The sequence below is a fragment of the Pieris brassicae genome, chromosome 9, assembly GCF_905147105.1.
Source record: "Pieris brassicae chromosome 9, ilPieBrab1.1, whole genome shotgun sequence".
Classification (NCBI taxonomy): Eukaryota; Metazoa; Arthropoda; class Insecta; order Lepidoptera; family Pieridae; genus Pieris; species Pieris brassicae.
Window position 1 is genome coordinate 883814 of NC_059673.1, and position 21347 is coordinate 905160.

The 21347-nt window shown below is 34.1% G+C and overlaps 1 protein-coding gene across 5 annotated transcripts in view; it reads left to right on the plus strand.

Annotated features, from left to right (window-relative positions):
- Positions 1-21347, plus strand: part of LOC123714728 (dystonin) — a 256193-nt gene that overhangs the window by 99385 nt on the left and 135461 nt on the right. For 4 of the 5 annotated variants that reach the window (XM_045669170.1, XM_045669187.1, XM_045669185.1 and 1 more), the window contains 3 exons: positions 2299-2585; positions 12031-12092; positions 21255-21344. In XM_045669170.1, coding sequence (XP_045525126.1) covers positions 2429-2585; positions 12031-12092; positions 21255-21344 — 309 coding nt within the window. In that variant the 5' untranslated portion in view covers positions 2299-2428. Of the gene's footprint in view, positions 1-2298; positions 2586-12030; positions 12093-21254; positions 21345-21347 lie in introns of those variants that run through there. The other variant, XM_045669172.1, reaches the window with a different exon arrangement.

A 21347-nucleotide genomic window follows, 5' to 3' on the forward strand; every position in this document is an offset into this window, starting at 1 on the left:
AAGACTCGTCTTCCTCCAAACTATACACTGTTAAAAGAGAGGTGCTGGACAGAAACCGATGGAAATAGATCCGCTCCAGATGTTTCCTTGCTGACCACGACGCTCAGATATGAGATACCGACTAGAGAGAGACTTAATAACTCTTGAATTAAATAACAATGTCTTGTCTTGTCGTTGAGCACAATAAGCAGACATTTATTGATAAATTTGTATTGTTTAAGACACCTACAGCAAACGCGCCATTGAACAAATGATTGTATGTTCTTTTAAATATGGAAAGCCCATGCCCACTACGCAAATAACCATAAAATCTTCACCATAATTTATAGTTTAACTTTGTTTTATTCAAATGGTCTTTTCGCTTACAATAAATGTCGCATTTTAAATCCTCTAATCAAAGCGACGTTTAAAATAAGGATTCTCTCCGCTAACGCTGCGACCACACTAAATTTGGTTCCCACGTATGTATTTGCGTTGTCCGAAGACCTTGTCTGAATTTCGTCTGTGAGGTTTCGTGTGCGAGAACCTGATTCATTTGTTATATATATCAAGAAAATAGCATAACAATCTGCGCTGCGTAGCTCTGGCATTTAATGTCCACGGTCCATTAGAAAAAGGCTGTAAAATCCTTATAAATCACGAAATCAGATGCTAATATAAAAAGAATATTCACCTGATTTGACAGCTGAATCGTTAATTTTATTTAAATTACATTGAAATATTTTTAAACTCGTTAGGCGCCTCTTCAAGGTCTTAGATGGTTGTGCGGCCCTGTATTTTTATGAGTAAGTCTAAACTCAGATTTTATATCAAAAGTCCAACCTACTGACTTCATTATTGTGTTTTTGTACCGTCCGATTTCAAAGCGATGTCAGCGCTAATTGCATAGAAAAATGTTGTTATCGACATCCCTTGCCTGTTAGTGGCTTTAAATCATTTTCATCTTTTATTATTTAGGATTAATAAAATATATTTTTGAAGCGTAAAAAGACGCTACAACCATTTGAAGTCTGGGCCTCGGACTTCTGTATGTCAATGTAATATGCAAGTAGGTGTCAGGCTCCTGTGCTTGACACACGCCGTCGACTTTTTCCTTCACCGTTCGAGCGAATGCGCACAGCCGAGGATCGATGAGAATCGCACGCTGAAGCCACTGCTCGAGCTGCTGTAGATAACTTTATGTTGCAATAAATCCTTATAATTAAAAATGTAGATTTAAAAACTTATCAATAATGAGTTGATAAGATATTAAAAGATCAGTTTGTATGACCTTGTCGATTTCTGTTTCGTTGTTTGAACCTAAGTGTAATGACCTAAGCTCAGGTAGGAATCTTTGCCCGACTGGTTTTCGTAATGATCTTTCAAATTCGCGTCTTAATAACAAGATACGCGTATACGCTTTTATAAAAAAAAAAATTGAAGCAGTTATTTAGTGTTTTATTTTCAAAAAAGGTAGTGTATAAAGTGCCAATAAGCTCTTAGGTTTAAAACATATTTTCATCTCTGTTAAGGAGCTAATATTTTTGGACTATATTTTAAATTTTATATGTCAGATTTCAATGGAACGAAAGTACATATTGTTATCGTTATTAGGTATTATTTCTTACGCACACATATACAGTATTTAAAATATTCTTAAACTACATAGTAATACTAATAATTAAAAATGTTTAGATAGAAAATGCTGAAATTTCCTCGCTGTAGACCAGCTGGAAACACCGATACCACCTTCAGGCATCAGCTTAGATCTGTAATTAACTTTGTACTGTGCTCCAAAGGGAACAATATCAAAGTGGGACTTAAAAATATTATTAGATTATAATGTTATTTATTTTGATTTAAATTAAGTCAACCGTTTCAAACTGGTTTATTTTATAACAAATAGTATGTAAATTATTAAAAATTCGTTAAACTTGTTTAAAGATTTATTTAAATCATAATTATGTAATGTTTTGCTTATATCGATAAAACTTCGATTAGTGATTTGATTAGTCCACTTAACCCATAAATATTCAAATGTGGCCAAATATATAATAAACAATTTACAAACGTTTGTGTATCGGAAAGTTAATCAATAAAACCTATATACCACTTTATCGTATCGCATTATAATGATAAAAAATTAAAAAAATGTGTGTACCTTGCAATATATCGCATAAGCTTTTGAAATAAATCTTCTTAAATAGTTGAATCCATTAGTCGCGCAAACGGAAAAACATTTACACAAGTACCCAAAGCCTTAATAAAACCCTTTAAATCCAAAAAAAAAAGTGTGTACAAGAGTGCAATAAATTACAGGCAAATGTATGAAGGAGATCGAACTCGATACATACCATAAACGTTGCCATATTAAAAGTGTGTCAAGGGGTGGCAACATTCCTTTTAAGACGGTAAAGCTGTGAGTGAGTTGTGGCCCCATGAGTTCGTAATGTCGACCCAGGCGTACTACAAGGAGCGTCTCGGCTTCGATCCCCAAGAGGCGGAGGTGAACGGGGGCTACTTCGATGGACCACAGACGAAGCGACACCGCGGGGACAAGGAGAGTCACGATCAGGTTTACGAGGAGAACCTGACGAAATTCAAAGGTACAACTTGTTGGGGTTTCTTTATTCAACAGGCAGGTTCGTGGTGATGGTATAGAGAATGCGAGTGGCTTGTGTTATTTTAACACTGTTTGTCGTACGTTTTTAATAGAACCATCTACTTCGAAGACTCAATCGCAATGTAATTCAGTTTATTTTGTAGTAATATTAAATTATTTTTTATACGTTTTAAGCGTACACTTTTGTAAGTCTGATAGATGGATGTCATAACACAAACGTGAAAGCTTCGTTTTGCACCTATGGCGTATATTTCGTTAGCTATATAAATGTAGCAAGTCAGAAAAAATTCATATAGAATTTTTAGAAAAGTTGTTTAATTGATTTTAAATGTACATTTACTACCAGTTCGCCAGTCAAGAGCGTAGAGCGAAGAACTGGCAAGAAACTCTTTGCCACTCTTTTTAATGGCCAAGTTTTGAGTCATACAAAATGTTTGAACTGGGGCTAATCAGTCCTGAGGATCATTTGAATAATTGTCAATTTTATAAAAAGCTTTTATGATTAATTAACGTTTAACGAGAGCTTTTAATTAATTTAGTGATAATTCTCTTATTTCGTTTTGGAGTTTGTTGTAAAAATAAATACAATTTCCATATAAGGAGTGGTTTATCTTCTGGAGCCTGGTTGGTCATACACTCAAATTAGTACTGTTTCGAGTATTGTACTGGTGAAAGTCAACATTTGTTTTAAAATCGTTTATATTTTTTGTACATACAACAAGGCTTCAAGAGTATATTGACCAGATAGTCATATTTAATTCCTTAAACTTATTCCGTACCGACTACCTCGGAGTAACACAACAATACCCCGAACAGCCCGCTTCTGCAACTCAAATATGGATTGAACCTCTGCAGCAGCACCTCACAGTAGAATACCATAACCCATAAAGCTGTGAAAGTAGCTATGATATATAGGTTAAAGTTCTCGTAGAATATACAGTGAATGAAAATTGCTTTGCGATTTGAGAGGTTGCACAAGTTGTGAAAACGAAAATTGGCATCCAAATATGGTTGGTAATTGCCAAGTAACTTCAATATAACCTACATTCAAGAGGTATTTATCATACTTTTTTTTAAATTTATAAGAGTCATAATGTAGTTTGCCCGCGGCCTGTTTTATGTTTAATTTTCTGCCATTCATTAAATGAATCGTATTAAAAATATTATTAACATTTTAATTATGGATCAAGTACATAGTGATATTTCTGTTAATTCTCCTTGTGTAGTAAATTGTCAAACCTCAATATGTTCGTGATATGGTTACTGAACAATAATTAAGAATCCTTGTAACCAATCATTACGACAGTGACATCACAAAAAATATTTCCTAAGACGGTAAAAATACTGCTTTATTTTGGTAAGTAAAACATCATAGTCTAAAATTATACCAATGATTGATGGGGCCTTATTAATTCAGCCTTTCAAATGTAGATACCTTTTTATTGTATTCATTAAATTTAGCTACTAAATATATTGTTTTTCAAACGAGTTTGTGTATTGAATGTTGTTGTTTTTAAACATAACTCTAACTAACTTAAGCATGTTGTCTTTATATAAAACAGTTTTAACTTAGCAGGCTGAGATTTTGAGTCGAGTTAGTACCAAATATGACTGATGTTAAAACGTATTGGGTAATGACAGTAGTTACGCATTAATTTGTTTACTAAAAATAACAATTAACTAGTTTTTAGTTCCTTTATTAACCGCATATAAAACGCATTAAATATTTATTAGATATATATCTGATATGTAAATTATGACCAGCTCACATGTGATACCTTTACTGATAACAGATAAGACATCCGATTGATAACGTATTGATAATTTCCTTAAACGTTATTGAAAATTCTTTTGACTCGTCACGATTGGTTTCTGTCACCTAAAATAAAAAAAAAAAATCAATCGCTGGCCTTTTTAGGTTCATGATCATTGTCAATCACATAGGCAAGTAGGTGACCAGCCTCCTTTTGGGTCTAAGGCAATCCGGTTTTTTTCACGATGTTTTCCTTCACCGTTCGAGCTAATGTTAAATGCGCACATTGAACACAAAAATCCAATAGATTTGATATCCCTATATCTTTTAAAGTATTTTTAAATGAGAGCGGTTAATCTAAAGACAGTATGAGATATTTATCAAAGCTCACCGCTCTGAAGTTATGTACAGAATGTGGTTCGGATCAAAACAAAGGACGGTCGTTAGTGTGTACAAACTGCTAATATGTGGTCATTTTAAGAGTAATAACTACAGTTTCATTACATATTTTGATTATATACTACTCAGATAAAATAAATTAAGGAGGTACCGTGCGGCCTTATGGCTAACAAGCTATCCAGGCAGCCCTAGTAAGGAAAACGAAATATTAAAAAACTCCAAACACAATTAAAAAAAAATGCAACAATATAGACTTTAACAATGACAAAACTAAAAACCTTTTCAATTTTTTAAAATAAATACTAGGTTCTAAAATACATAACAAAAATGTATTATTATTAATCATTACAAATGACACGATTAACTAGACTAATAACTAACACTATACAGTGAAAAAAATCCGGTCCCTGGAAGAGTCCCTGATAAATTGAATAAAATAAATGTTTATTTGGTCCCCTCAGTAATTTTAGGTTGAAGGAATACTCGTAATATCTTGCTCGCCGACATGCCCATTTGGAATCCAGGCTCCCCTACTCCATTTTGAAGCGTTTATCATGCACAGACTTGTCAATTGCCAATCTGTCTTGTCTTGTCTTTGGATTATAGACTGAAGTCGCTTACTCAAAAAACGATTAAGGACTTCTCTTCGAAATAAAAATATCTGTATTTAATTGTCAATACATAATAATAATATATTAACAATAAATCACGAATTTTGAGCAAAGTCTTATCTACTTGTGTAACCTCGTGGTTATTTAATTTGAACATTGGAGTTTCAAATTATCGAGACTCGATTTTATTAAGCTTATATATAATGTTTCTGTCTTTGAGAGCTATCAATGTATGAGACTGCTAATGATGAACTAATACAAAGTCATGTGAGTAATGACTTCGGTTGAGGCGGTCATATTTCACATCATCTCATTCAATTGGCGAAGTTGATTGTTCAAATGAATTGATTCGTTTTGAATGAATGTACAGACCTGATGCCATTATTGAGTTTCGTGTTTATTAGATTTTGAATATTTGCAAACCTTTTTTGAGTGACTTCAAGTGACTTTGATCTGGGCCTCAAATTTCTTTATCTGTTTCATGTCAATGTCATAGGCAACTAGGTGATCAGCCTCCTTTTGGGTATAAGACAAGCCGGTTTTCTCACAATGATTTCCTTCACTGTTCGAGCGAATGTTAAATGCGCTTGGTAAGAAAGTCCATCGGCACCCAGCCGGGGCTCGAATCTATGACCAACAGTGCTGTTACAGATTCACTTTATTAGGATAATAAAACAAAATGTATTAAAAAATGTTGTATATCTAAGAAGATATATATATTTCCTTAGCTTACACGAAATAAATTTATGGACGCATAAACAATTGACAACCAATATGCTTATATATGACAATCCTATTTTCATTTCTGACACTATTCTATATTTTTACATTTTTAAATCTGAAATACGCCCTTATCATATTGACGGGATGAAAAGTTACGAAAGCCTTGAACATTTTGTATTGGTTTTATTTTTAACATTTCCGGCAATTTTCCAATGATTTCATGCTAGAATGCATGCTGGACAGAGGCAAATGCAACATACAAAAACCATGTACCAGTCGTTCTCGAGTTGAAGCTGTACAAACCCGACTTGTTTTATATATTGAAATGCTGTGTCATTAGTTTATTGGTCAGTTGTTCAGGTATTTTGGTCAGGTATTTTGTTTGTTTCTGCAAGAACTGTATAACAGTGACTTATTTTTCACCTATGTGAATGTAGCGAAATGGCTAGGCCATGATTTAAGTTCCTCCTTGTTCATAAGAAAGAAATTAGTCATGGCTTTTAAATAATTAGAAAATTTAAAACGAAAAAGAGGACCTCAACTAAGAAGGTACAACCAAATAACAGAAACAGCAAGGTGTACGTGGGAGAGAGTAGCACAGTGCAAAGGGGAATGATGGGATTTGGAGGAGGCCTTTGCCAAAAAGGTTGCTGAATGAAGATTGAAATAGAAACGTGTTTCAATGTTAAAGAATCAGAAATATAATTTTAAATACCATTGTCTCCTTATGTCTGATTACAGTTACGCTCTGCAAAGAGACAGACGAGTGCTTTATTAAAAATATTATAAAATTAATTAATTTTATATACCAGAAGAGCTTTCGCTATCTATTTTTGATATTTTTGATTTTTATATAAAGTTTTAAATAAAATTAATGGCGTGTAGCTAAAGACAAATGTCTAGAAGCTCGAAACTGATACGGTCTTGGGTATTTCAACAATTCTAAACAAGTGCTTAGAAACCAAAGTTTCGTCTGAGTTATGCGAAATGAGACGCTATCAGACTTCCACGAAGGCTGACGTCACTCCATGCAATGGTCTCACCATATAAAGGATATTTGCATACTTTTAGATAAGATCCGACGTGAGTTGTGTTGGTGAGGCGCCTTAGTATCTTTAACTGGAGCTAGTTGTTTTATAATAAAGACTAGATCGATAGAGGGAAGGTTATATCAGCCTCTAAGAAGTTTGTATGCTCAGCAAGGCGAGACGGTACTTCAATCCGGGTCATCGCTGGCTCTATAAAGAGCTTAGGATCCTTCAAGAAAAGAGCGCGCCCATTCCGGCCGGCAAGCCGTCTGGCAATGCGAGTGTCCATGGGCAGTTATTACGTAACATCATGTGAGTCTCCTGCCCGTTTCACTTCTATTACAAAAAAAAAACGGCCTCAAATGGAGTACTGTTCTCTGGGCGAGAGCTCCACAGTACCAGGCCCTTCCGCTTGACCGTTAACAACTAAGAGCGGTTCGAATCGTCGACGACCAGACACTTTTCTAACGATTTGATTCCTTGGTGTTGTTTAGAGATGTGGGGTCTGTCTGCATCTTCTACCGCATTTACCATGCATAGTGTTCTTAAGTGTTGTTCGACCTGCAGTTTAGTTTCATTATCGGACGTCAAGGCAAAATAAAAATTACCATCCGTATCACCTCGACGTCCGTGAGTTCACTATAATTCTTAATATAACTGTTATAGAATTAACTAATAACTGTTTGTTATGGGAGGAGCTGGGAACACTGACGGGTATTTTTTACTTTAAAGGTTCCCAAATAATACACATTATAATACATTATTTGTGATAAATAAACACATTTTTATTGTTAGTAGATTGCTATTTCATAATAATTTGAAATACAATGCAGATAATAAAATGTAATGCAATAGACGGCTATAAACGATTTTATCGGCGACCACAGTTTCAATCCTACGCGATAGGGTTGTCAATGTCGATAATATAAAAAATAACTTACCTTGGTTAAAGCCTTTAAGAAACTAAATAAAAATAAAGCAATGGCGCTACAACCTTTTTTGTCTGGGCCTCAGATTACTGTATCTGTTTCATGATCATTTGTTAATCTAATAATTAATTTATCGAAAGCGAGTGTTAATAATCGATCCTAAACTAAAGTAAATTGTTACCAAACATAATAATAATATAGCCAATACATCTATAATTACACTTAACAATATATTTGTGTAATTGACGTAACCTTTGCTCCGTAGCTGTGTGTGTGACAATTGTGTGTTGTGGCACGTCTTAAAGCATCTGTATTAAAATTTTTAAATCAAAGATCCCATAATATCCACTACATATTACCAATCTTATTTATATGGCCTTTATTAATAAAACATATAGTATAAACTTTTTTATTATTTTTTCAAATAAAGTGGTAAGATAGTAATAATATAGCCAATCAATGCCTAATGGACAAGTTTAGTAAAGGTAGTGTTTTTGTGTTTATTAATATCATTTACATATTAAATAATTATCTATGTATTCTAAAGATCTGCCAACCCTATCTATGTGTCCTATGTTTGTGCTAAACTGCTGAATTATATTAGATTGCCTGAGAACTAAATTTAAGGTTGTCAGTTAAATGTTTTAGAATTAACAGTAACTTTAGATATTATCTTAAGAAATCACCAGGGTTAAAGGGCTCTAGAGAGATCTCATCTTAAAGTCCAGGCCAAGATTCACAGTCAAGTCAGGCATATTCTAGTCAGTAGTCTCCCTCAAACGCCGGCAACGCATCCCAAAAATGTATCATATAAAAAATTAATACGTTTTTGACGTATTTGACTAATAGTATAGTAATAAAGTTGGTGGAAACAAAACGGCAAAAAAATATAAAATTCTCTTCCAAGCAAACCCAGATTTAAGCTTTTGCTGAGTGATCAAATCTATGGCAAACTTGGGATAGGTCGGGATATATATTTCGACTATATGCGCTATTGAACATACAAACGGTAAAAGGAAGAACATCACGAGAATTCCAGGATGGCATATATATATTATTATATATATTTGCGTATTTAATAATTACACTAACAGACATAAAAAGGACATATACACATTTTAGAGTCTTTTGTTCACGGGTTAAAAATTTATAAATTGAGGACAAGGTCAAGAAAGAGATTTTTGCAAACGTAACATGTAAGTTGACCATTACAGTAAATTGAAGGATTATTTTTAACCAAAATACATGTTACCCTCGAGTGAGTCAGCAGTTCCATAATGTCAGCTTTACTGAAGTAATGAAGGTCTTATGTATAATGAATGAAAAGTACTTTTATGAGTAATATGACGATTAACATTTCGAACGATCTGTCTGTGGCTTTAAATTGTCATAGGAGATTCTGTTCTTTTGTAACGTGATACCTCTGATGAACACTTCGTTGTCAGAAGGCTCGCAAGTTCGTTGCCTCAAACTCAAACCCGTAATAACTTTATTCCACTAAGTACACTTATGAACGTCAACAGAAAAGATGTTAAATTGATTCTAAATTTAAATTAACTACCAGTTCCCAAGCCAATGGCGTAGAGAAGCAAGAAAATGCCCTAAATAATTGGTAATATTCGAAGTGGTTGGAAATATTTCAGTGGGCACCTGGTTCCACATAGTGGTGGTGCCTACTATTCTGTAGCTGCTGTATGGTTTGGCTTCAAAATACCACTAGAAGAATACGTAATTAGATGCCGAAACAATTCGATCAGATTCCTTTAAGAAGAGAGCCTACTAGTAATGTGATTTGAATGTACATAGGCGGTCACTATCAGGTGAACCTTTTTGTTTTCTCTCGAATGTAAAAAAATAAATCTTGGTTTATATAAGCTTTGGTACGAATTTAAGTTCCCATAAATAACTGACAACAGCTCGTAACTAAAGTATTTTAATGATCTGTCTGAGAGCCTAATTAAGATGTAGTTGATGCTCAGCTATCTCTGTCCTGATGAATTATTATTGTGGGAGAAATTTCTATTAAAATTGTTTATAGAGTGTTAAGTTATTTAGTTTTTTTATCTACCTTCATAACATATCTTAAAATGATGAAATTCATTCGAAAAAATAATAGTCTATATTGTATATAGTTTGGTCTATGGTTTTGAATACACATATAAATGTTTCTTTTATTTATTATTGTAATATGATAGTCCTAACCTTTAATTAAGATACATTTAAAACACATTTCTATTTCAATCTTCGTTTATATATACATATATATATACCCTTATATATGGCAAAAGCCTCCTCCATATCGCGCCATTCCTATTTTACCAGTACTTTTTCGCTCCACTTGCAGAGCTTAGATTAAGAATATAGTGATTAGTATGTGTCATCCTGATCTGCTAATTAAGAATAAATGATTCTTAGAAACAAAACTATTTTCAATTCTAATTGTATAGAAAAAATGTTTTTTTTTCTTTATTGTCCTTTTAAAGAGTAAAGGCTTCCTCCATGCGGCTCTATCTATATCATTTTGAGCATTTTTCTGCCAAACCCAACTTCTTCAAGCTCACCAGCCCACTGTGCAAGAGGGCGACCCTTTTCTTTTTTCCCTGATGGGCCTTGACTATCAGTCTGTCGTTCGTATTAAATGATAAGTTCCAGTTTTAGACAAATTGTATTATAATACACAATTAACAAACATACTTTTACGTCTAACATCGATCTCAGCAATGTATGGCAACTAACAGATGTGATTTACTTGCCATTCATTATCCATTTAAGCCGGTACTAGGTATAATCTTCGATGTTAATTACGCAAAAACATCTCGCGTCAACACATGGCGAGTTCAATGACCAATCTAGACCTGATGATAGACAAAGTATTTATATCGGAGGTCGTTGCCAAACTATTATCGTTACGGAAGTAAATCTAGACTAGAAGCATTTTTTGGTAGATTACGTGTGTACACGTATGCATTATATTCACTAAGTATTTTTAATGTTTTTACTACACATAGACATAACATTTATTACTAACGAAACACACACAAACAATAATTATAATGGTTTGTGTGTGTACACACAAAACAATAATTATAATCAAAAAAATTTTTTAAGAAAGGTGGTACTGTGTAATGTGTGTGTGTGTTGTGGTTGTCACTGGCCGAAGCTCAGCATTATGCTGTAAAGCAGACGCTTCCACAGCGCTGGTCATTCTACCAGAGACCACAACAGTAATTTTGCGGATGAGAAAAAAATAAAAAGAATGTAATTAAAATAATAGTACAAAAAATAATAATAGTAAAAATTAAGAGTGTAAGTAAATAAATCACCAGTTAAGTACCAATGGGACTGAACACACTCTAGGCTCTTAAAATTTGAAGCTGGGCGTTTTTTAGTACATTGTCTCTTCACTGAGACATCATAGAACATTACGATCTAGCCTAACATAAGACTAAGTAATATAAGTTTAATTTACTAAAAAGTATATTTAAACATAAGAAAGTCAACATTCCCTATAATAGAGACTTTTTTTTTTAATAAAAAGGGGGGCAAACGGGCAGGAGGCTCACCTGATGTTAAGTGATACCGCCGCTCATGGACACTCTCAATGAAATCTCGCGAGTGCGTTGCCGGCCTTTTAAGAATTTGTACGCTCTTTTCTTGAAGGACCCTAAGTCGAATTGGTTCGGAAATACTTCAGTGGGCAGCTGGTTCCACATAGCGGTGGTGCTCGGCAAAAATTGCCTTGACGTCGGGGTGATTCGGGTGAAATTTTGTATTTTGCCTCGACGTCCGATGCTGAAACTCAGCTGCAGGTATTAAACCGAACAACTTCTCTTACACTCTCCATGTAAGTGTTATTTGCAGTCTCTATTAAAGAGAGATACTCTGTTTTTATTCATAAATTTAAGTGGTTCATTTTCAATGTTCTCACTAGGCCCGTGTTACAATACAATTACAATTACATTAACATTATTTTATTTTATTTCAGATGAACGAGATGCGATCCAGAAGAAAACGTTCACGAAATGGGTTAACAAACACTTGAAAAAGGTAAATTTTTGAACTAAACCACTCATAAGATTTATTTTTTAAATTTAATGTTAAAATTGAATGTTGAATTTTAAGTACTTGGAACTTTGAATAACATTTTGTTACGTTATTCGCTGCAAATTTTATCATAATCAACCTTATAAGGATTGATAATTTTACACTGCTCATGGTTTTGTAGAATAATTATGTCTAAAGATCGTAACGTGCTGCGAAATGTGTATATAATAATAAGCCTTTATATATTTACATTCTATTCACATACATTATATAAAAGGAAATATATATAATTTTATCACTTTAAGATACGGCCCATGTCAATGTAACCAATGTTAAATGTCGTTGCAAATTTCTGACTTCGCCAGACTATATCTATAATATATAAAATATGCTGCTTAATATCTAGACGCTCACCGTCCACAATCTCAAAATACGTTTAAAGGACTGGCTTATGAACACACCTTACGCAGTGTTGGTGATGGTCCTGAGATGTATGTACCTATACATTTCATTCACTCGTTCACTCACTCACAAACACCCACACACTCGTGCTTATACGCGAAGAACTTTGTTAAGGAAGAGCTGGGAACCCTGACAGGTATTTTATACTTAAACGTTAAAACGCGTTGTGCGTTAACTAAATAAATCAAGAACAACAAAAATAATACAATAATAATACTACAATATACAATAATAATAATATAATAATACTTGAAATCTAAATGAATTTCAACACAAGCATTGTTCGGTTTACACAATTTATAATGATTTATACGATTTCACAACGCACCCGGAGTTAAGATGATTCAGCGAACATTTGGCGATGTGAAAGTGTATTTATTGCGTCTGAGCAGATGTTAAACTCCCTGTTGTATAAGGAAAGATGGCATTCTTTATATTGACGATTAAACAATTATTAACACTTATTTGTCTCTTGTTACATTTGGTGATTCTGTTTGTGCCTTTCGTGCAAACGGGAATGAGGACTTACCTTTGAAAAAATATCTTCTTCTGATCAGAGCCAGATCGTTTTCTGTCACAAACAGTCGAGGTCTCGTTGTACCTAATAATAGCCACACAAACATTTTACTAATACTAACTAGATGGTGAGTTTTAAAAATTGTAGTTGGCTCCATTTCTACGTTGTGTAATGTAATCACAGCGATTCGGTTCAGTTTATCACCCCACTCCATTTTAATATCGCAAAATATTGTACAAAATGTATTGGCGCCAAAATTAGAAAACCAAATGACAAATGATATAAAAATGACATATACTAAATTCAAATGTAATATTTTGTTAATTTTTAATTGTAACAGTATCTATAACCAGCCAGACTAAGTATATACCAACAGTGTGATACTGTTAATTTTTTAAAGTTCGTGTTCATATAAATATCTAAGACTAAGTGAGTGCGTGTGATAAGGAATTACACTATCAGATTACGAAACATTAGACGAAAATTGTTCCGGACAAACATCTTATTTATTATAGGACAGTATGAGGATTGGGAACTTGGGTTCCTTGAAAATGACCGGATTTCAACGAAATGAAAAAAGTTTTGTGCTGTCGTCACTTGACGGAAAGTTGCCTGGGCCACGTATGTACAGGGTAAACGTCGTGTTGTTAGAAGGAAAAGTCACGGCTTTGCAACGGTTAGGGAGGGGACTCCGGAAGAGTTGCTGCATCTGGCACAGGATAGGACACGCTTCACGAGACTAACAACCAATCTCCATTATTGGAGAGGTGCTAAAAGAAGATTTGTAAAACATATCTGACAAATGTATTGGTCCGGTCCAATAGTTCAGTTTTCTAAGCATGTAGGAAGAAGAAGAAACTAGTAGGTACAGTCATCATGAATAAATACCGACTTGGAAACATCAATGTCACTTTCGATAGAAAATTTATTTGTATTCTTTCATTAAACCTCGCCATGGTCGTGTGTCAATACGTCAAACTGACTGCGCATGCTTCGGTTTGACATGGACTGAATAATGATTATCCTTGATTATTCTTCGGAATAAGATGTCGTGGTCACGCTAATACTTGGCATTGGTGCTAACATAAAGTATTATTACTCAAGTAGTCTTGGTGGTAGAGTTGTGCTGATGCCCTACCGTGGTATGAACAACAAATAAATTAAAAAAAAAAAACCGGTAGCGCAACAACTATTTAGATCTTTCATGATCAATCTAATAGGCAATTGAGCGATCAGCCTCCAGTTCCTGACTCACGCCTAATTTTTGGGTCTCAAAAATAACTGTTTCTTAACGATGTTCGATATCGTACGAGCGATGTTAAAGCGCACAGAAAGTTCATTGGTGCACAGACTGGTTGAACCTACCACCTCAAGGATGAGTCGCACGCAAAAGCTACTGGCCCAACACTGCTCCTTTCCGTAAAAGACTTCTAAAAGCTAAATATTTACCAGCGCTTTTCGTCTTATTGTGATTGGTCAATAGCATATCTAGTCCAATCATAGACTCTCCCCAGTTCCGTTTCACCAATCACAATCCTAATTATATCCAAGCCGAGACCACATTTTAGCCAATTTCATCAGCTATGGGAATTAGGTTTCTGAAATTACTCCCAATAAAACCAGCTCGTTTAACATAAAATGCTATTAATAAGATGTACTCATTTATTTTGCATTCCAATTGATGCCCGTTTATTTATCAATGCCGTTATTAATCAACAAACAACCACCCATTTATCTGACTCAGACGCACAGTGACGTCTTTGTGAAAGTATCATTTTTAAGTGAGCCGATTGATACATCTGTTTCATTGTATTCAGATGAAAGTAAAATACAACGAAGGGTGTTTAAAAAGCTACTCAAAAATTTAAAATGTTATATGTTCATGAATGGAAGTTTTTCCGTACCAATTTGCGCTTCAAGAAAAGATCGTACTACCTCTTGTAAGGCCGGCGAGCCTTCTGGCAATGTATCCATGGGTATCTCACTTAACATCAAGTGAGGCTCGAGGCTCCTGCCCGTTTGCCTCCTATTACATAAATAAAAATTGGTCAACCAAGAATTCGGGTTCGAAAATATAAAGATATCGTTCAGACGTGCGATAATTTTGTACTGGTTATATAATGTAGTTATTAAAAGACATTGCTTTTTTTTACATCAAATGACTAGTAGTTTTGTTATTATACACATATTGTATGTTATTTCTCTTCGTGTTCTTCAGTATGGACCCCTTTTGGGTAAAGGCCTCGTCTTCAACTTTCCTTTTGGATCTGTTCTTTGCTTTTTCCATACATTTCTCTCCGCCAGAAGATCTAGTAAAACCAAAGTTAATTTTTATTCCTTATCGTCTAATTAATATTTTCCTATAAAACTGGCCCCCAGTGCGTTTGCTATATCAACTATAAAAGAGGTCTTAGTATAGAAATAGTTTTCACGTCGTAATTGATATTGCATCCGGCATTCATTCACACCCTATTGAAATCAAAATAGCTCAGTCGTTGAACTATGAACTGCAATATTGCAAATGTTTATACAACTCAACAAAGGATGTTATGGCAGCCTGCGCGTGAGTCACTGGTAAGGTATCGAGATGTTTGCCTCCCAGGTTAGTCATGCGAAATTCTATAACCGAAACAGTAACTCATATTTGAAAATTATGTTAAATCATGACGGCATCTTACAAAAGACCTCGGTTAATCTAATAAATATATTTTTAAGAAATGTGTTTATTTATTGTACCAATGCATTATAATGTGTAAGATTTTGGAACCCTTTTAAGTCATAAATACCTTTGTCAGCTGTTCCATAATAAACTTAATATCTAATATGTAAATTTCTCGTATAACTGTATTTGTATTAAAACTCCTCCGAAATGACTCAAGTTATTTCCGTGAAATTTTGTGTGCATATCGGTTAGGTCTGCGAATCGGACATCTATTTTTCATCTCCCTAAATATTAGTGGTCCATGGTGGTTTTTATACATACATTTTTGTATAAAATACATACAACGTTCATTTTTTTCATTATTGTATATACTTAGTTATTTTTTTTTGACTTAAAAAAAATGTATCAATCAAAACAATGTTCATATTCATAAAGTCAAATTTTCTTAAATAGTCTTCGTGAATCTGTTATGAAAATAAATAACGTAATGCTCTAGTTAAGTTATAGTGAAAATATATTTATTTAGGCATTATTTGCGTAATTAATATCAAAATAAGTTGACTACTTACATTAACTGTCAGATGTCAAGTCAAGGAGCCTAGAACCAAAAGTGTAGTAAAAAAGACATACTGACGTTAAGGTACATATATATATTGTTTAATAATTTTATTTACGTACTATATTATATGTAAGAATCATTATATACTATTTGTAAGATATACAACCGATAATAAGTAGCTATGTTTGGTCAGGCAGGGTAATTGTAAAAGCCCAGGTCCCTTGGGTAGAATGCCTGGCGAATCCCGAGGGCCCATCTTAAGGGCGTGTGAAGGGCTGAGGTGTTTTTATTGGGTCGGGTCTCGCCACCCCTCTGAATAGCAGAGGGATTTGAGTGTAGACCCAGCCCCACAGTCCCCGCGTCAAACTCGATATCCTTGGCGCGGGCCTGCGCAAGCGCATTTTCACCTCATGCAAAAAAAAATGTAATTGTAAAATTATAAGTTTCGCTGACATTACATTTACTAAATTTCTAAGTATCCAATGACATACATTCGTATGAACAGGTTTTACATTGAATAGCTATTGATATTAGCAAAAGTAGCGAGTGGGTACGTTGACATAAGGATGCAGATATATTTAATCATACTTAACACTCAGATCAATGTTCGAGAAGACAATAATGGCAAAAGTTTTAATAAAAGTATGTTATTTGTCGTAACTTTCTAATGTATTAACATGATATATGTAAGCTTCCATAACAATTATATTCCGAGAATTTACACATACATTGATTTGTAATAATTTCTTTCATCATATAATATTGTGGAAAAATGCAAACTTCTCTTGGGCCTTCTGGGGCCTTCTTTGGGGTTCAAATGCATAGGCGATGACTAGGCTGGTGCTTGCCTCGTTCAACGAATAGGTACAGCAATACAGCTAGGAAATGCCAGAATTAAAGGTACACTGCCACTGGAACCAAACTTTTAAAACGTTTTGTTTTAATTTCCTATTTATCAATTTCTAATATTTCGGTTAAGAATATTCTAAACTGTACATTTGTGTGTTGGAAATAAATATAAATTGCGAGGTTACGTTGCTAATTGAAAATAGTAATAAAAACTTTATTCATGACAGAAATTGGCGTCAAAGTTGACGAGTTTAAGCGAAAATTTATCACAATATTGTTTTATTGAAATTCCTTGAACATCAATCAAGTGTGGAAGCGCCGCTAATAATGTATTAATCATATTTAATGAATCAGACATTCCTTGGATCCTGCTGCACCGTTATGCTATCATGACTTAATTGATATATTAAATGCTATCAATTTTCTTGTCGTTTAAATTTTATTTATAGTATGAAGTCTCGTAAACAATAATGTTCGGACGAATTTACGCGTCGTCTACATGAAGGATTCGTGGTTTTGTCCATAAGGAGTTCTTTTTCATAAAACATAAACCAGTATGCTGTATTTTAAGTTGGGATTTTTATCACAGGGTAAACATAATTTGTCAGGGACAGTGAAGTACCTTTCAAAGAGTTTAATAAGCCTGTTATTATTATAAATATACCAATTTCGCTACAATCTTTTAGGTCTGGGCGTCTGATTTCCGTTGTATGTTCCGTGATCATTTCTAATAGGTCTTTTTCTGTATCTGACACTGCCGAGTTTTACGGTCTAATGTCGATGTCAAGATGGTTTCTTTCACATCTGATATACTGGCTCGTGTTATACGCACACAGACAGGAGGAGTAGTAGTAGACAGGAGTCAAACGCCGAAGCCACTACGTGAACACTGATGTTAACTTATTTGAGTAAAATTGCCACGAAAGCTATGGATTTTTTATTTGATGTCTATAATCCGTTTTTTTGTTTCACTTAAATTTATCTCATTTTTAAACGTGGTTGTATTTTAGAAATCAAATTAGTTTATATAATTTTTGTCTTTCTTGAGAACGGGCAAGAAACCCAGGAGCGCAAACCCCTTTTCATTACTAAATGCTAGACATCAGTCCAGCTGTATTGGATAAGGTCAAGTTGGGTAGTACTTATTTGAGTTAATTTGTAGAAAATCTCTACGGTAGTTCCAAAATAATACATAAATTGCATGTACAAAACCATGAGCAATTTAGACGTTTAAGTAATTTTAAGTTAATTAATAAGTAACATAATTCTAAATGTTTTATTGTATTTTTGCCAACGCTTACCTGGATTAGCACTGGAGGTACTTAAAGGTACTGTAAGTGATTAATAATTGTGTAGATAGTAGTTTTTATTTTTATTTATTTATTTAATGTCGTCCACGTAAATAATACTACTAGTTATATGTCTGGCATAAAATAAGCTATAAGTTAGACAATGTTGTTTAGTGTTACAGTTTAAGAAAAATCCATATATATATATCATATCCATAATCCATCACAAAGCCTTGAAAAAATTGAATTGTTTGTAAATAGGAATTTTTCATTAATAATCATTTCGTGTTGTTCGATTATTACAAAGTATTCTATCATATTGGTATTTTTGTTTGTTACTCCATTTCATAATAGCTGTTTAAAATATTCATGTATCTAGTATATATCATAAACTCAGAGTAATACAGAAGCATTCGTGCTTATAGTGTTTACTTAGGAGGCATGCACTTCCACGTGAGTAGAGGCGATGAAACCGTTAATATTGTGGATGATGGTTGAATGTTTTTTTAATTATTTCTTAGTACACTAGCTGCATGTTAATCACATAGTTTAATCATTTTACATAAAATGTTCGAATTTAGCTTTTATTAAGCTATTTTTATCTTGGTTTCGTATCAAGCATGGATATTAAACTTTGTAAAAAGTCCTTAAAGCCTAAATTTAAATGAAATAAACCTTTTTTAGGCCTGGGCCTCAGATTTCTGTATCTGTTTCATGTCAATGTAATAGGCAAGTAGGAGATCTGCCTTCTGTGCGACACAAGCCATCGACATTTCTCCTTCACCGTAGAAAGTCCATTGGTGGACGCACAACCGGGGATCAAACCTACGATTTCAATGATGAGAGTCGCACGCTATAGCCACTAGCCCAGCACTGCTATCTAAATTTATGAAATAATTAATTTGATAACTATTTAATTGAAACATTAATGTTTACTAGTCAAAATGCGTGTCAAGAAACGTCTCGTTAAGGCACAATAGTTTTGTTATTCATGCTTGATACGAATAATATAAATTCAGGTGTTTGAACTTTTCACGCTGCTCGGACAGACGTACACACGTCTTCATGTCTGCGAGATTGTCAACAACCAACCCTGTTGTCCACCTCAACAAGTAAGTTGGCATGCGCCTCGTGTGAAGCTTCGCACTGTAGATGAATAGGCCCTAATAGTGTTATCATTGCGATAGATACAACACTCAATTTACTTTGATTGATTGATTTAGTCTATATTATTGTACATGTTCTTATGTTAATTCCCATTTAACGTTTAATAAATAATGTTTTGGATTTCTTTTTCAAATTTAATTCTTTAAAAAATCTCTAATACTGGTTAAGTTCGCTTCATAAATTTCAACAGTATCACCTTGACGTCCGTCGATCCACAACGAAGCGTTTTTGGAATGTGGAACCAGCTGCCCACTGAAGTGTTTTCGAACCAATTCTACTTAGGGTCCTTCAAAACAGCTCCAATTCTTTAAAAAAACAAGCCCTGTGGTGAGCATCTATGGGCGGTGGTATCAATTAACATCAGGTGAGCGTCCTGCCCGTTTGACCTCTGTTACATAAAAAAGCAAAAAGACCGACCGATGTTCGTCATTATCATCAACAATGGTTATACAGCCCCTTGTGGGCCTCCTCAAGTACACATCGCCATCGCAATCTGTCCAGAGCTTCCCGCTTCCAATTGCTAACCCCAATTGTAACGAGGTGCTTCACAAGTCCATCCCACCAATGCAGCCTCGGTCTACCGGGTTTTCTCTTGCCAGCGGATTGTGAGTTTAGGAAGGACCTTGGAGTTCTGTCGTTCACCATTTGGTGCACAATTCCCAGCTAGTTGAGCCTGTTGCATTTTATGAATTGGACGATGTTGGCATCGTCTAGGATGTTATAAAGTTCTTCATTGTAGCGAATATGCCAAACACTGTCGTTGCAAACAGGACCAAAGATTCATAGAAGAATCTTCCGCTCGAAAATTAGGAGAGAAATCCAGTTAAGGGGGAGTAGGTTTTAGAACCACCTCTTATGTTTGTAGTATTATTTTTAGAGTGAAGTAGAAGTCAGTAGTAACATCAATCAATGATATATTTGTATCACAAGTGTAATGGAGAATTATTATGTGTCTCACTTTCATATTTTAGTTGATGTAGAAAAGTATCCGTACGAACACTTGTCCAGCGTAACTAAACTGGACCAAGATACGGACCTAAATGTATTATCGTAATGACAGATGACAAATATCATTGTGCAAAAGTCTTAGATAAGTTGAGTTCTATTAATTAAAATTTGGATTATTAATAATTTCATTATTAAATGTAAAGCATGCAGCTAGGATAAGTTGTTGTAATTTTTGATGCCATTTTGTATAATATACTTAACTTACTATCAGTCCAGAAAAAAGGGGATTTTCAATCAGTTGTTAGTTGATATCGTCACGTCTGTGGTAAATAAAAATAAATCCTTATTTTTTTTCTGGTCTGATGCGTGTGCACTTAATAACACGTAGTTTTAATATTCCTTTACGGACTTAAACGAATTTTTTACTTTTAAATCAAAATTGAAGTTTTATATGTTTGCAGCAATCGTGGTTGTCAACATATATATATATTTGTTTCAACTCCGTTTCAGCTAGTTTAATTTAATAGATTAGAAATTGTTTGTGCCTAGTTGTAATTTAACTAATGTAATTACATATAGATATAGCTCTTGCTTGTATATAGATTGTTATCTATTAAATTAAGATAAATGTAAAATGTTGATTAATCGTTTTAGTTACGATTTTGACACTTTATTTAATATAAGTATACTAAGAAGGCGCTGTAATTTCCAGGTGAACAGACACGTGAACGATCTCTTCGAAGACCTGCGGGATGGACTCAACCTTATCTCCCTGCTGGAGGTGCTTTCTGGCGAACACCTGGTA